General features: G+C 38.8%; 1 protein-coding gene across 1 annotated transcript; it reads left to right on the top strand.

Annotated features, from left to right (window-relative positions):
- Window positions 1-1004: 1004 nt before the first annotated feature.
- septin10 (septin 10) lies at window positions 1005-16283 on the top strand. The gene is made up of 10 exons (XM_049593828.1): window positions 1005-1170; window positions 2577-2691; window positions 3313-3508; window positions 3736-3922; window positions 6683-6844; window positions 7314-7410; window positions 8139-8307; window positions 8442-8574; window positions 9446-9624; window positions 12891-16283. Exons 1-10 carry the CDS (start codon window positions 1141-1143, stop codon window positions 12904-12906), a joined length of 1284 nt encoding a protein of 427 aa, XP_049449785.1. The 5' UTR covers window positions 1005-1140; the 3' UTR covers window positions 12907-16283.

Below are 16283 nucleotides of genomic sequence, written 5' to 3'. Positions count from 1 at the left end.
CACCAATTTTGAAAAACACGCCTACCAAACCTGTGTGTTTTCTTTTAAAATCATCCAATTGATCATAGCCAGAAACTGGAACAACAGAAATTATTGTTGGATTTTCCAGTTTCTGACAGTCCTTGGACAAACCTTATGTCCAAAAAAAAAAAAAAATCTAAAGTAAAAAAAAAAAAAATTATTTTGATGAAATATCACTATTTTAAGAAATAGTGTTATTTCATCAAAGTCACTTTATTTTATATGTTATTTAAAATTTGGCAAAAATAAAATGTTTGCACTAACTAACCAGCATCTGCAACAAGAGTGTTAAACCAAAGCTTTTTAACTCCAGGATTTTGTCTTCAACTTTCACCGTTCAAACATCAAAGCCTAAAAATCTTTTCTAGTCTAAAATCTAATTCATGGTGGAAGAAGGGTCATGCGTTTTGCACCCATCTCTTGGGGAGAAAGAATAAAAATCTGTAGCTTTGAGGAGGGTCAAATTAAAAAAAAAAAAAAGTGAGGCTACACCTCAGCCGCCCCTCCTCTGTTCAGTAAAGAACAGTCCCTTACTCTCTAAAAACGGAGTGAAAGACAGCCGTGGTCTTTAAAACTAACTTATCAGGCCGGCCAATGCAGTGTTTCAAAAAAGAAAAAGAAAAAAAGGTCAGAACCGGGCTGCATCAACATCAGAGCATCTGATTAAAGTAGCTGCTGAATGGAGATGTTGCGCTGTAATCGGCTTTACAATTTTTCTGACAGTCCGCAACATACCATGGCAGCAGCTGGGAAAATTAACTTGCGCTGTACCATTATAGAAAAACGGGGTGGGTCGGTGTATTATTGCAGTTAATTAAAGTTGTTTGCCTACATTTTCCCACAATTTTCGTCTAAATTATTCCTAAACAGTGTTGGATATTTACGTCATCGTGATAATTTGCCCTGATATGTAAAATTATAGTTTTAATATAGATTTACGAACTATAGGTTTAACCCCATTCCTGTTTTGCTTTGAGTGGTCTAGTCTGCCCAGTTGTCGACGGCAGACACAGTGAGGCGGTACCTAATCAGTGTTCTGGGAAAAAAAAGTCGTTCTTTATTTAGTTTTGTTGTATTATTTCTGAATTTATCTAGTGTTTTAAACTTCTAGCTAAAACTATGGCTTCTTCGGATGTTGCTCGGCAGCCGGTGAGTATTTTTCTCTTTTCGGTTGACAAGTGACGGTGTTCTTGACAGTTGGGCAGGGAGTGTCCGAAGCTATCATTAAGTTAGCTACTGTTAGCCTGACAACTACTTTCTGTTAAAGTTATAGACAACACGACAGTTTAAAGTAAATTGCAGACACTGTAAAACACAAAACACACCCGTTTTTGCGTCGAGCCATATTCAGAACACATAGCGGGGCTTTTCAACTTAAATTTTCAACTTTTCAAAGGGGATTCCGTGTTACATCTTTCACCAAAATACACTGCGGAGGGCGCTAGCTATGCTAACTCTATGCTAGCCATTCAACCGTCAGAAGTTTAACATTACAATGTGCTGTTCGTTTAACACTCCTGTGCTACAGATAAGTCACTAGTAGACCCTTATCAACGTTTTAGGTCATGTTTTACAGGTGAGTTATGTAGGTTGGGCTAGCTTTGTAGCTCGAAATGTGCAATTAAATCATTACATGTACAATATGAATGGAAACTGGTGTTCACGGACACGAAGTCACTCAGGCAATATTATCTGTTCAAAAATAAACACCTTGTCGAAACTTGTGCGGATGTTTAGTGTTTTCCAAATAGACAACACAGGCCACAGTTATCAAAAGTTGTAGGTCTGTCATATGGAATTTTCTTAACGTCAGCAAATTGTACTACACTACAACTAGATCAATGTTAGCCCTCTGTTTAACCTACTAATTATATTCTGGATTTCTGAGTTCAGACAGGGGCAGGTCAGAGGAGGACGACAGGAGCGCACAGTTGGAGGAAGATAGGAAGTGTAGTAAGCATTTATAGTAGCTTGAACATTGAAAGAAATGTATTAATGTATGTTATTGTTTCTCTCATGCGTCTGTCTCAATGGCTGATCAATGTTTAGAGCATGTTATTAGATCTTTTATATTAGTAGCCAAGAGCCACTTGTAAATGTCATTCTCTAAAAATGCAAAACCTGTGTAATCCCATCAAGTTAAGGATCATATCAAGTTAAGGATCATATCATATGATCCTTAACTTGATGGACATTACCCTTTGAACATATTATGGTAAAGGGGTAATGTATATCAGTACTTGCAAAACAATATGAAAGGTGTCTGTACCATTAGGGCATTTCTTAATTGATATAACCTATGATATATGATATAAAATGGTATGGAATAGTTAACAAATATTGCCAGAATCTTCATTATGGGGCATCCCTACAACATTTAAATTTGAATGTAAGAATCACGAAAGCTTTGGCTTGCAAGTGTTCAGTGCCTAAAAGTTGTAAGTATACTTTTCTGCTGAAATAACACCTCCCCAGGGCAACTTTTTTCTTATTTGAGGAGAAACAGCTGCAGCATCTTGAGAATGATTTGCCTGTCTCTGCAATTTCTTCCTCAGGATAAGGGAGTCCGACCCCTGTCTCTGGCAGGACATGTTGGCTTTGACAGCCTCCCAGATCAGCTTGTCAACAAGTCCATCTGCCAGGGCTTCTGCTTCAATATTCTCTGCATTGGTATGTCACACACACGAATAACACACACACAGCCCTACTGAAACACAGATACACACAGAATGCTGCTACTAGAATAAATTCTTCACTCACATGCACACACACACACACACACACACACACACACGTTGTTTTACTTGACAGCCTCAATTCATGGCCATTGCTTAGGTCTGTCTGATGTTATAGCTCCTTTCTTCCTAACCCTTAGCTTGAGTGCCTTTGTTCCCCATTTTATACCCTTAATGACTGAGTATTAAGGGCTGAGAGAGAGACAAGGGGTCAAAGGATCACTTTGTGGTAAGAAGGGTCCTGCTGGCTCAGATCTCTCCACCAGCTGGTAATACGTGGTTGGGTGAACGAGTAATATTTATCCTTCCTCAACAACTGCCTTCTCTGTGTTCTTGAGCAACGCTATGATTCGACCACTGCTCTAATACAGCTGGAGTGTGTACTTGGAGCTTGGTGCTGAGTGATCCTCCCTTGAGCAAATTAAGTTTTAGGAATATTTCATTTAAAGTTGTTTTGGTGTCAAAGGGCCAGTCTGTGATGCACACACTACTAAAGTGGGTCTCAACCATGGAGTTCAATAACTAAAAATTGTATCCCATCTTTCTCTGGCTTTAGGTGAAACAGGTATTGGCAAGTCTACCCTGATGGACACTCTGTTCAATACCAACTTTGAGAACTTTGAGTCATCCCACTTTGAGCCTCAGGTGAAGCTGCGGGCGCAAACCTATGACCTGCAGGAGAGTAATGTCCGACTACGCCTTACCGTGGTCAACACTGTAGGCTTTGGAGACCAAATGAACAAACAAGAGAGGTAGGAGGAGGAGAGTGTGTGTGTGAGTGTGTCACTGATGGTGAATAGGAGTAACAGTCTCATCACGTTCAAGAAAGTCTGAGTGATGATGATGCAAGAGTGAATGGGATTAAGAATGATTGTTAAGTTACATATTGTATTTTAAATGTACTGTCATTGTGAACTAATCTGTGCTCACCATTCATAAAAGCCAAATTTCTGATCCAGCTTATATGTCTCTTCTGTAGCTATCAGCCGGTGGTGGACTACATCGACAGGCAGTTTGAGAGTTATCTACAGGAGGAGCTTAAAATCAAACGCTCTCTGCACAACTACCATGACTCACGAGTCCACGCCTGCCTTTACTTCATCTCCCCCTCGGGTCATTCACTCAAGTCCCTGGACCTTGTCACTATGAAGAAACTAGATAGCAAGGTGGGAGAAAGATTGCTGTGTGTGTGTGTGTGTGTGTGTGTGTGTGTGTGTGTGTGTGTGTGTGTGTGTGTTGAAGGGTCAGACTGATGTATTGTTTTGTCAGTACATCAGGAGGCTTTTCAAAGTTTGCTTTGATATGAGATTTCTGAAATACCATAGAATATCAGAAGGCAGTGGATACACAGGAAATATTTGGAATTTTTGGGGAATATCAGGTATAATATAGTATAAAATGGGTCATTTTACCGCTACACATAGTAATTGTATTACATGGTGACATTTACCTGTTCCTCAACAACATTAGAAACCGCTTGTAGTGATCACGGTTACAATGCAGTTAAAAAATGATGGCATATGGGAAAAAAACTTTGGTAATTCCATTTTTTCACTTTAGTCCCATGGTATTTGCCTTCGGTAACCCATCTGCTTGCAGCTGGCTACCTGAGACTGAAGCTACTCGCACATTTAATCATTAGGGAAAAAGACTCATTTTCTAATCTCCTCAAAGCTAATGACAAATTGCAAAAAAAAGAGCCAACGAGATGCAGCAGTAAATGGTGATTGAGACAGAAAACGAATGTGCACGGTGAAAGCACCTGTGGTTGAAGCTCTCCTCGTCAAGTGGGTTGATAATGGCTGGTCACATAATGAAACACCTGTACTGTATTTTAAAACGGTCCATTAAATTTTAGCAAATAGTGAAGCTGTCAGTTTCATTACTTTATATTCATGTAATAAATACACAAATGGCAATTATCTGCATGAGGAAAAAAAGTTTTAATAAACATCCCTTACAGTTATTAGTTTGACCCAGACAGACATGATCACAATAGGTTTCCTCGGTATACCACAAAGACATCCCAAAGGTGTCTATCTTCAGTGTGGTTAAGATTATATTAACCTTTTTGGAGAAAAAATGTATTGATTTGACAAAGCTTAAAATGGCGGCTTGGATTAACCTGCTATGAAATTGTTGAACTTGTCCTTACCCAACAAACTAGGTGGGGAAAAGAGGTTTGATCATGTATGAATACTTTCAAGAGTTAAATGCAGAAACATGTTTAACTCCAAAGAGATGATAGTGCATCTATCTGACATCTGCTTGCATTGATTAGACTGACTTCTGTTGACGTCAGTATCTTATAATGCACTTGTCAATTCTTTGGGCTACCATAGAAACCCTGGCGTGTGTAATGTGTAGAAGAGATGTCAGTATGCGAAAGAGCTTGATGATTTTTAGTATTTTTTTGTTAATAGGAAAACAGTGCTCGCTTCTGAAGAATCAGATACAAACTGATATGAATGTGATAGAACCACCATATTATAGTCTGTTCTGTGGTCATTTCAAGACTTTCCTTCAAGTGTTTTTAGGGCTGACTGTTGAGAGAGGTTAGCTATCCAACTCTCCAAACCCCTCCCTTCACTCTTGAAGTGGTCAGAAACTTTCCCATGCTCTCTGTGTGTAGCGACGTTGTGTTTTTTGTGCGTTTGTGTGATTTCACTGCTCCGGAGTGTCAGTAACCCTGGATTTGCGTGTGAATGGAGGAGAAAAAGCAGTGGAATGCTGTAATCACCTCACGCATACACACTCGAGTTGTCCTTTTGTGCCACTGTACAGATACAGACAGAAAGAGCCATTTGTTGAGTCTGCAGCACTGACAGAAAGACAGTCACTCACTCACTCACTCACTCACTCAGACAGCTGTTGGAACAGATCTCCTAGCATTGTTTTGTTTTCTCTGCTGGGATCACTGTGTATTCTGTATGTGTGTATGGGTGTGTGGTCTGGCCCAGAAGCTTGTCTAGTGACAACAACTCATTCCAAGCCTCTCTTTGGTACGACAAGCCGACGGACAGACAGGCAGAGTGGAATGTGGGACGACTTGGACAGCAGAGTGGGCTGCTGGGCCAGAAATAACATCAGCAAACCTGGTTTATATAACACTTATCTAAAATCAGTTTTAAGAAGTATTTTAGATAAAGTAATAAAAACAAACTGTAGGAATAGTTTTTGTTGAATTGTACGGTTGTTTGTACTTTAATAGAGACAGTTTTCACTGTGTCTGCATGTAGTTTCATGCTCTGTTAATTACTGAGATTAGCTTGTTTTAGCTCAGTTATTAAATGCCTGTGGCACCGGGAGCAGCTCTGCTCAAAGTTCAGGGAAGTTACTGCTACTAATTTTATATTAACAAACTTTATTTTATTCAAACCTACATTAAAATTAACAATTAATTTTAATTACCACCACACCACAGTCATGCAAGGCAAAGTGGATCAGACCTTCATATTATCTGTCTTGTTGGTGTTGGTGAAATCAGTGACTGTGAGTTATCATAACCAATAGAAATGATGCTCTAAAGCAGTGGTGCTTAACTTTTTTGTGTCAAGGACCCCTAATTAATACACATTAGGTCAGGGACGTCCATCTGAAAATATTTTGGTTGTTCGATATTGATTAAGACTTTATATTCGACATCTACAGTTGAGGAGAGAACCGTGGAGGAAGTGAAACTTATGATCAGATGAGTCACTGGATTTTTAAACACTGAGTTATTCAGAGCTGCTGCCTGTAGAATTTCAAATATGATTATCCTGGAGCCCTCTGTGGAAACATTTTTCTTCTTCTTGGAAATTTTTCTTGTTTTAAAGATCTTTTTCTCTTAAGTCTGCAGATAGTAGCATGTTTATTTGATAATGATAACTTAAGAAAAAGAATCTGTTATTTTGTTACATGTACATGCTCCTATCTCGCTGCAGGTGAACATAATTCCAGTGATCGCCAAAGCTGACACCATCAGTAAGAGCGAGCTGCACAAGTTCAAGATCAAAATCATGAGCGAGCTGGTCAGCAACGGCGTCCAGATCTATCAGTTCCCTCTCGATGATGAGACGGTCGCTAAGGTCAACACTACAATGAATGTAAGGAAACTCATACACACATTTCACCTCCTTTAACTACAGTGTCTCCTAAGGCCTGGTTATGCTAAAAAAAGAACTGGGTCAAAATACAATGATGTATTTTGAGTTTTAAAGGTTTTGCGGTTTGTTGTTTGGATTTGCACTTAAGTCATCACAGTCTGACAGACGTACAGTATGTTCTCATAGGTTTGCAGCTGTTATATTTTCAGAATTGAACCGGCATTTCTTTGTAGCATCAGCAAGGTTTTAAAAATATAACTTAAACACTGAATGTGTGTATGTGTGAGGGCACATTGCTGAGAGAGACGGTGTAAACAGCTGTAACTTAAGAAGTGTATAAATCTTACTTATACTTTTATTTGCGCCACCTGACTTGTTTTAACGAGTTTTAGTAGAAGAGTTGATGTTCCAGCCATGTTGTATCTTTGCTTGCACTTCATGTTTAAACTTATAATAAACTGTTTTTCAGGGTCATTTGCCATTTGCAGTCGTAGGCAGCACAGAGGAAGTCTCCGTTGGCAATAAGATGGTGAAGGCTCGTCAGTATCCCTGGGGTGTAGTCCAAGGTAAGATGGATCATTTGCCGAATTTCCACTGTACAGCCCGACTCAGCTTTTTAGTAGCAGACAGATAGCACAACCTCAGTCTTGGAGGGATTCTTAGCTGATTTTCATAGCGACATGCTTTAACACACAGCAACCAAACAGAGGAACCACTGTACTTCATCAGTTGACCATGGTGTGGTTTTACAGGCGGCCATTTTCAAGATCCTGGTGAATTGAATAAAAAAAAATTACAGTTGCTGTTAATCATAGCTTAGCTGGTAGCATAGGTGGTACCAAAAGGAAGTACTAGGTACTAGGGTTGCAATAGTGTGAGATATTCACGCTACGATAACTCAGAAAATATTACGGTTTCATGGCATCACGGTATACAGTATTGCACAGTTATTATTCCTTGTGAGTTGAGTCCACCCCTGCTGTATGACGCAGTGGAAATGAGGCTTTTGTTTGTTTGTAGTTTCCTAGACAACTGTGCTTTTATTGCAAGAGATCTGCTGTAAATTTTCCCCCCACAAGAATTGTCCCACATGTCCCATGTTGAAATTAGAACTGTGGCTGAAAGAGCGCAATACACCGTAACTTAATTTTGAGATGGGCACATTCCTGCTCAATGGAGTTAATGTTGGCCTTCAGCCAACCCCTGAAGTAAAAAAAAAAAATTATTGTGGCTGTCAGTGGAGAGCTGCACGGCTAACCAGCTTATTTATCACATGTCTGTTGATGTGTGTCAGTGGAGAACGAGAGTCATTGTGACTTTGTGAAGCTGAGGGAGATGCTGATCTGCGTAAACATGGAGGACCTGAGGGAGCAGACGCACACTCGGCATTACGAGCTGTACAGGCGGTGTAAACTCGAGGAGATGGGGTTCAAAGACACAGACCCAGAGTGCAAACCTGTCAGGTGAGCTGAGAAACACCTGCATGGACACTGGACACAATAAAGAATGTACAGCTGACATGGCTGGCAACTCGTGTGTATACATGTTTGTTTGTGTGTGTGTGTGTGTGTGTGTGTGTGTGTGTGTGTGTGTGCAGCTTGCAGCAGACTTATGAGGCCAAGCGTCAGGAGTTCCTGGTGGAGCTGCAGAAGAGGGAGGATGAGATGAGGCAGATGTTTGTGCAGAGAGTGAAGGAGAAGGAGTCTGAGCTAAAGGAGGCTGAGAGAGAGGTATGTGGACAAACTCATTCACATGGAACTCTTCATTAGCTGCACATGTACTGTGCTCGCTAAAGAAGTGCTGAGATCTCGGAGACAGAAGGTGGTGACCTTGTTAAAAATTAGTCAAAGATAGTTAGACAGTTTGTTTAAACCCCTAAAAACATATATTTGTTCAGCAAAATCACATATTTAGATTATATCCATGGAAAAAAAATCCCTTCATGCCTAAAATGGCTTAGATGTGACTCTGCACCTTTGCCTTTTGAATATACAGGTCTATGAATATGCAAACTAGTCCCACCCCTCATCTGCTTGCCTGCAGCTTCAGTGTACGTGCTGACCTGTAACTCTGCTCATCAAACATTGAAACATCTGCTTTTAAACAGAACAAGAATGTGTAACAGAGTTAACTTCATTTTCACTGGAGGTTTTTTTAAGGAAACCTCCAAGTTAGCCTGAGTTAGACTTACTTGGAATGAATAAACAGTCAAAGTTCTGTCTTGTGTAAAAACCTACAACATTTTACAAATGCATTGGTTCAACCTTGACTTGCCTCAGTATTTTCCCTTTGTGTTTGTTTGCTGCTTTGCATAATAAGGAAACCAAAATATTAATGTTTCAGGATGTTTAGTCTTATACTGGATAAAATCAAAATGAAAGCATTAAAAATCTAATCTTTTAACAATTTCACATCTAATTTGGTTTTAGTGTGAGTGAGCAAGATAATGAGAAAAAGTAATTTGTTGCGTAAAAGTTTTAATTTGCCACATAGATAGGCAGATTTTTAATTATTTTTGCTTGATCTACTTGATCAATTATGGAGTCAAGTATGGAGACATCTCTGTAACTCACCTCTGTTGTTTTCTCTTGTGTGTTTCAGCTGCAAAGTCGTTTTGAGCAACTGAAGCGCCTTCACGCAGACGAGAAAGCAGCTCTGGAGGAAAAGAAGAGGCTTCTGGATGATGACCAGAGTTCCTTCAGCAAGAGACGAGCTGCCGCTCAGCTCCTGCAGGCCCAGAGCCTCACTGCCAATGGCAAGAAGGATAAGGATCGCAAGAAGTAAGAGGCCTCTCTTTAAGTTAAAGCTGATGTTTCAGTGAAATATTCAGCATCCATAGATTTATACATCTGTAGTAGGGCTGCTCCCTAATAGTCGACTAAAGCATTAGTCAACGAGAAAGGTCATTTGTCAACAAGATTTCATTGGTTGTTTAGTTGCAAAAAAACTTGAAACTCTATTAGGAGCTGCGCCTTGTCAACATAAATCAGAACCTATATGACTGGACCATGTGGGAATTTAATTTGAAAGGACAGACACAGGAAGAGGCCACACTCAGCAGTCAGACAGGAGTCACGTTACAAACAGATATCGTTCCCTTCTTCTGTAAATATTCAGTCTGATAAATATGGAAAAGTTGATCATGGTAGTGCAGGGCTACCCAGAGCTTTACATCTGTCCCACGGACGATAGGCCTATACACTTATAAACAGCGTCTGGAAGAAGATTAGCTCTGCACTCAGGTCAGTAGGCTATACAATGCTTGTTAAGGTTGCTTAGTGACCTCAGATAAAATATAGGCCTATATTAATGAAGGTTCATTAGTACGGTTTTGTATTTCTCTGTAATGTAGCACAGTGTTAACAATGTTACTGATACTGTTCTTTCTCACACCTTCAACTCAAACCATTGTGTTGCCCCGCCCAAAATATATAATTCAATGATTAAATTAATATCGTAAACATGCAGGCAACTAGTCGACTAATGGCCCTAAATGACGACTGTTGGTCAACTAGGAAAAATCTTAGTCGGGGGCAGCCCTAGTCTGTAGGCAATGAGTGTGACATTAGAGGTTTTTAATTCATTAGTGACTTGCTGCTGACAAATGAGTTCAGTAATCAGTCTTACATATCACAGGACATGTTGCCACCTGCTGGTAAATGAATGCGGGGCAACAACTCTGATGACTACTAAGTCAAGTCAAGTCAAGTCAAGTCAAAATTTATTTATATAGCACATTTAAAAACAACCTCGGTTGACCAAAGTGCTGTACAGTTCATCCAAAGAGTGAGTGAATAGCAAAAACCACAAAAATTATCAATAAGATCAACAATAGGCTTAGACAATAAAACATAAACACTAGAGTACAGGTTAAATACAAATAAAAGCTGTAAAAGACATATCTGTCTCAACTAGAGGTGAAAGCAAGCGAAAAGAGGTAGGTTTTTAAAAGAGATTTAAAGTGTTCCAAAGTTCGGGCTGCCCTTATATGGAATGGTACTAAGTGCATTTAAGATTTGTCTACATGAGTAGCCTGCCCTCGCTAGACCAGTTTGCTAATGCGAATTGGTCTCAGGGTTCCGACGAAAGTATGGAAAAGTATGGAAATAAATTTGATCAATTTCTAGGTATTAAAAAGTGTGGAAAATGAAAAATAAAGTATGGAAAAATATTTATGTTTCCAGACTATTACCACTATTCTAAAATACTGTTTTCTAAAATAGAAAATTAGGTATTTCCAAAAATAATTTAACTGACAGATGCCCTTAACGATTCATAATAAATCCTATTTTTGTCACGCTACATGATGGAACTGCACTGAGGAAGGGGAAAATAAAAATAAAACAGCTGTCGCAGGTAAAGCAACTCCAGTCGCAGGATGTGTGTCACTGCTCGCCTGCCTTTCTCTCTCTCGCAGTCCGTCACTCCACTGTCTCCGCTCTGATACTCGCTCTCCCCCGGTCGGCCTGTACTACGATGCACGTTTAACATATCCAGGCTTTCTTTAGGTGAGCTGGCTTCACAGAGCCTAACAGTGCCCATCCAGGATAACTAGTACTACAAAGCTGGTTATCAACTCGCTCTGTCATCTCTGTGTTTTCCAGCAATGAGCGCATTCATGTGAAAGAGGTGGAGTTGTTAATTAGGAGTGACATCATCATCATGAACTCATACTCATATGAGATGAAACAGTAGCCTATCTGTAAAAAAATTCTGTTTCAGTGACGGCAAAACAGTTATTTTCAACTAAGTAACAACAGCCTGTAATCATAGGCTACAACAGAATAAAATACGACAGATGAAACAGATAAAAAATCCTTGTCAATAATTTTGTGAACATCAGCTTGTCTGATTTAACAGATGTAGAGACTAGAAATAATAATGATGATAATAATAATAATAATTTACAAATATTAAAAGTAGGCTAAGGCACATTTAAGAATTATTATGACTTAAGTACAGAGTATTTTTCGCTATTTAGTTTGATGACAGGATGAAATCATTCTTAATATCACATACTGTAATAGAATTAACAGTGTGGGTTATTTCTTTAGTTTTTATTTCCAGTTATCAGGTGTCTCAAGTTATTCTGAGCTGCAGAGTGTAAAATCACCCACACAGTCAGCTGTCACTCTGAGGATAAAATAAAGTTTACACCATTAAAATGCAGCTAAAATCATCATTAGGATATGTGTTTAGTGTGGTTATAAAGCATCTCTCTGTTTGTTAGAAACTGTTTTAAAACCAGAGTGGAAATAGAAAACTTGGAACAATAAAATATTAATATTGACCTATTAACATATAGCCTAGATTGCTTTTTGTTTGTTTTTTTAACACTGTCACTTTGTTAAGCAAACTGGGGACTTTTGCTCATGACATTCTCTGGCCTTTTTAGCTGGGTTAATGCATATTTTAGATATTTAGCTTACTGTGGCCAAAATTGTTTACAGAAACACGAAGTTCTTCATATATCTAGCCTCCTAAATTTGCTCCCAAAGTGCACCAGACTGATGTATTATAACTTTAAAATAGTCAAACTTTTTTTCCGGGGGGGCATGCCCCCAGACCCCCCTAGAAGTTCAGAGGCTCTCTCTTTTTTCACCATACCTGTGTTTGCATCACTGCGTTATGGTACTTGGCTACAATCGGCTATTAAGAATAATTAAATATGATGTGAAGTCTGGAAATTTGGGTATGGAATTTTGAAATTCCAAATATGTAGGAACCCTGTGGTCTGGAACCTCAGAATTCCAAGGGGCAATATCAACAGACGTAGACCATAATGCTGCTTGGACACAATGGGATAGACGTACAACTAATCAGAGCGATGTAGTGCTGAACGACGGACAAGTGTAAACAAACTACAGAGTGCAGAGATGAGCTGTGATGGTGTAGCAACATTTTGTCTGTGAACAGGTGTTGTTTCTGTCACCTAAATGGTGGCGGATTTAGCACCCCTGGACACTATGCTGAGTTTGACCCCCCTTGTGTTAACCACTACTTGCTGTAAAACTGATTCCCAACTGCCTCTTGTTCTCTCTTCCAGTTCCGGCTTCATGTGAAGACATTTGGATCTGAAGTACACTCCATTATGACCAGTGTAACCAGTGACATTCTGACCATGTTCTTTCCAGCCCTTTTGTGGCCAGTCTCAAACACTAACCAGGAAAAAAAACCCTACACAAACCAGCAGAGTGTGTGAGTGTGAGTTTGTGCCAAAGTTTAATGACTGTACCCATGAATCCTGTGTACACTTTGCTCAATGGTATTTTTTAATCTTCTTTATGGGTTTTATACCTCTGTGTAAGATTTTATATTTATCCTTTCGTTTTGTATAAGACTTTCATTTTCCATATGCCTCCCTCTTTCTTTTTTTTTAATACGTCTGAGTATTGATCGTCACCCAGCCTCCTCACTAAATGCTCTATATTGATCAACACTATACTGAAAGGGACTTCTTCACTCACATTTAATCTGTCTGCCATATCATTAGGTATTTGGTATTGGTATTGGTATTGAGAAAAAAACATCTGTGTCGTGCTTGTAATTTATTGTAAAGCCTCTTTCAGACATACACTTCATGAGGAGACTTACATTTTGGTCTCAGTGTCTAAATAAATGCATCCTTTTTTCAATTAAAGCTGCGTCAGCCATCTAACAAAACACGTCTGAATGTGGGATTAATCTAAAAGCTACAGCAGTTTCGAAATTCTATTTCACAAAGAAAAGAAAATCAGTTTAATAAACGACGAAACAACAATGTAAACTCTCTAAATTTGGCATATTTTGCTGAATTTTCTGCTCTATACATACGCGATGACACAGATGAGAAAATTCATCAGGAAATCTGCAGTGTTTGTTCGCTCAGTGAGAAGAGGATGCGAGCGAGTCATTAATAAAATGATGAACAATCACTTTATTATTTTTTCAAGCCACAGCTGTTGTCCTGCAGTGAGAGGAAATATAGCGAGAGCGTTTGCAGCTCTCTGTGTAATAGTGCTGTCATGTTTAAATGGAGCCATTACAGAATAATTACTCCACAGAGACCTTTGATATTTAACAGATCTGCAGCTCTGGCGATGTAACAGAATCCATGTCTGAAAGGGGCTTAAGTGATCATTTCTGAAGGTCGATCAAGTGCATTCATCATCGAGAATTGTCATAATCAGGGTCAGAGGGCATTATAATTCCTTGTCCTTCTTCTGTGTTGCGTCTGATTTCTTTTCCCCTCACACCTCCTTGATGCTATAAACTTTAAATACGAGCACACCAGCAATACATAAACCTGCAGGAGCCGCACTGACTCTTCTGTCGCCCTTCCAAAGACACTTCTCTTGCCCAGCCCCAGTTTCACAGTCTTCTAGGAGGGTGAAGCTGAGGCTTGGTTTTGGATTAGGTACATGTTACAGCATATATTTATATATATATATGTAGTGTTTTACTTGCTCCCTTATTTTTCTTACTGACACAAACAGTTGAAGTTTGCAACGCACTCTGTCTGAAAAGAGCTGACTCATGGAAACAATGCATCATGTCGAGTCAGTGTTTGTCGAGGGGAGTATGGGGAGAGAGGGGAAGATGCATTTGTGACTGTATTTTTATCATTTCTTTATTCACATGTGTCTGGACGAGACAGGGTTTCACACCTCGCAGCATTTTTACAGTACAGAGTAAAACACAACAGTAAAGTGTGATTTATAAACCGACATCGACTCACCAACACTGCCACTTTATATTTACACTAGTGTTAGTGCCTTATCTGTGTGAAGCTGACTTAAAAAGACACTATCCACTTAACTTGTGCATCCAGGGAAACACACTTATGCCAATCAAGCTTGTCTAAGACACATTTTTGCTACACTTGTATTTAAGGAATAAACAGTGTTATTTGGGAGCTTTTTTTTTTCCTTCTTGCTAAATAAATCTTTGTATTTTTGTCATGATACACCCTGCTCATCTGTTTGCTTTCATCTCAATATGGTGCTTTATGTTTGCTACTTTTTATTGATTTATTTGTTTGAAAGCAGCTGATGCCTCAGTTTGTATTTTAACAGTGATCGTAACTTTGGTGCTGGTCAGGCCGACTGATATATCAAGCACTTGTACTAGGAAATAGTACAGATGTACTTCAGCTGCCAGTGGTGGTGTAACAATTATCTTCAATTTTAGATTGAAACACATATCTATGCACTTATCTTCATGCTTTCAGTCTTTCAGACCTTAATCAGAGCATCAGAACAAGTAAAATTCAAGAGCACCTGTGGTACCCAGACCTGGCTTATAGAGGAACTGATAATAATTTGGGTTTCCTTTCAAGCCCTGGTGACCTCACCAAATAAAAGCACTAAGAGGAAACTTGAATGTAAGCTTTCACTTGCCCAATTTAAGAAAATAACCTCCCCCTAAAAGGAAGAGTACAAACAAATTAACTGGAGGGATATCTTCTGGATTGTCCACAATATTTGTCTTAAAACATTCTTCCTGAATGAGACCAAATAATCCAACAAAAAATGTCCAATGGTCGGCATTCAAAATGCAAAGATATAAACCAGGAGGGAGCAACACATACCAAAATAGTTCAAAAGTAATCAAAATTACTGGATGTAGTTTTGGGGAAATGTAATCTAGCCTTGGCTTGGTGGCTTGCTAACTCTTCATGGTCTTTCATACACACTGGTTTCCCTACTGTCTTCAGTCTGTTGGTCAAGGTACCACCATAAAAATGAACTAAATGTTTTACTCTGACTAGATTCTCAGTTCTTTCCTTCTTTGTTACTCCACCCTGTGGGGAACAGAACACCTGAACTGTAGGAGACGACAAATTAAAGCAGCGGTGAGAGGAACATGATGCACCAGAGGGTTAATCTTACTGTATGTGGTAGTGTCACAGTGGGAGAGGTCGTCTTATGCTTAATCTTTAAAGAGAAAAGTAGGAATATAATAGAAACCCAGTACTTTCTTAACAAGTTTAGGTTCTATATTCAAACCTTTACTTGAGTAAAAATTAAAGAGTAGTTTTATAAGTAGTCAGTTTTATATTATTATATTTAAAATTATGAAATTATTAATTATCACTGACACATAAACATGTAAGCAGCAGTCTAATACTGAATCTGATCAAAGTGGAGCTATTTTAACTACTTCAGAAACTTCTCATATTCTATAAATCATATTATTTTTATGTGTTTTTTCTGCCTCCAACTATCAAATACATGTAAGTGCAGTAAAAAAAACACAATATCTCCCTGTGAAATGTAGTGGTAGAAGTTTGAAGTAGCATAAAATGAAAATACTCATGAAGTACAAATAGCACTGCAGATGCTGAAATCACCATTTGTAAATCAATTAGTCATACTGTGTTAAAAAAATGATTTATTGATTGATTGGGGACTATGTTTAACAACAGCAAAACTTAATCAAAACATCTGGTTACAAACTG

Source organism: Epinephelus fuscoguttatus, linkage group LG13, assembly GCF_011397635.1.
Source record: "Epinephelus fuscoguttatus linkage group LG13, E.fuscoguttatus.final_Chr_v1".
Lineage (NCBI taxonomy): Eukaryota > Metazoa > Chordata > Actinopteri > Perciformes > Serranidae > Epinephelus > Epinephelus fuscoguttatus.
This window is presented reverse-complemented; position numbering and strand designations above follow the sequence as displayed.

Coding starts and splice junctions, on each gene's coding strand:
- septin10 (XM_049593828.1), top strand. CDS start 1,141: ATGGCTTCTTCGGATGTTGCTCGGCAGCCG. Junction 7,411..8,138: donor TCCCTGGGGTGTAGTCCAAG/GTAAGATGGATC, acceptor GATGTGTGTCAG/TGGAGAACGAGAGTCATTGT. Junction 8,308..8,441: donor CCAGAGTGCAAACCTGTCAG/GTGAGCTGAGAA, acceptor GTGTGTGTGCAG/CTTGCAGCAGACTTATGAGG.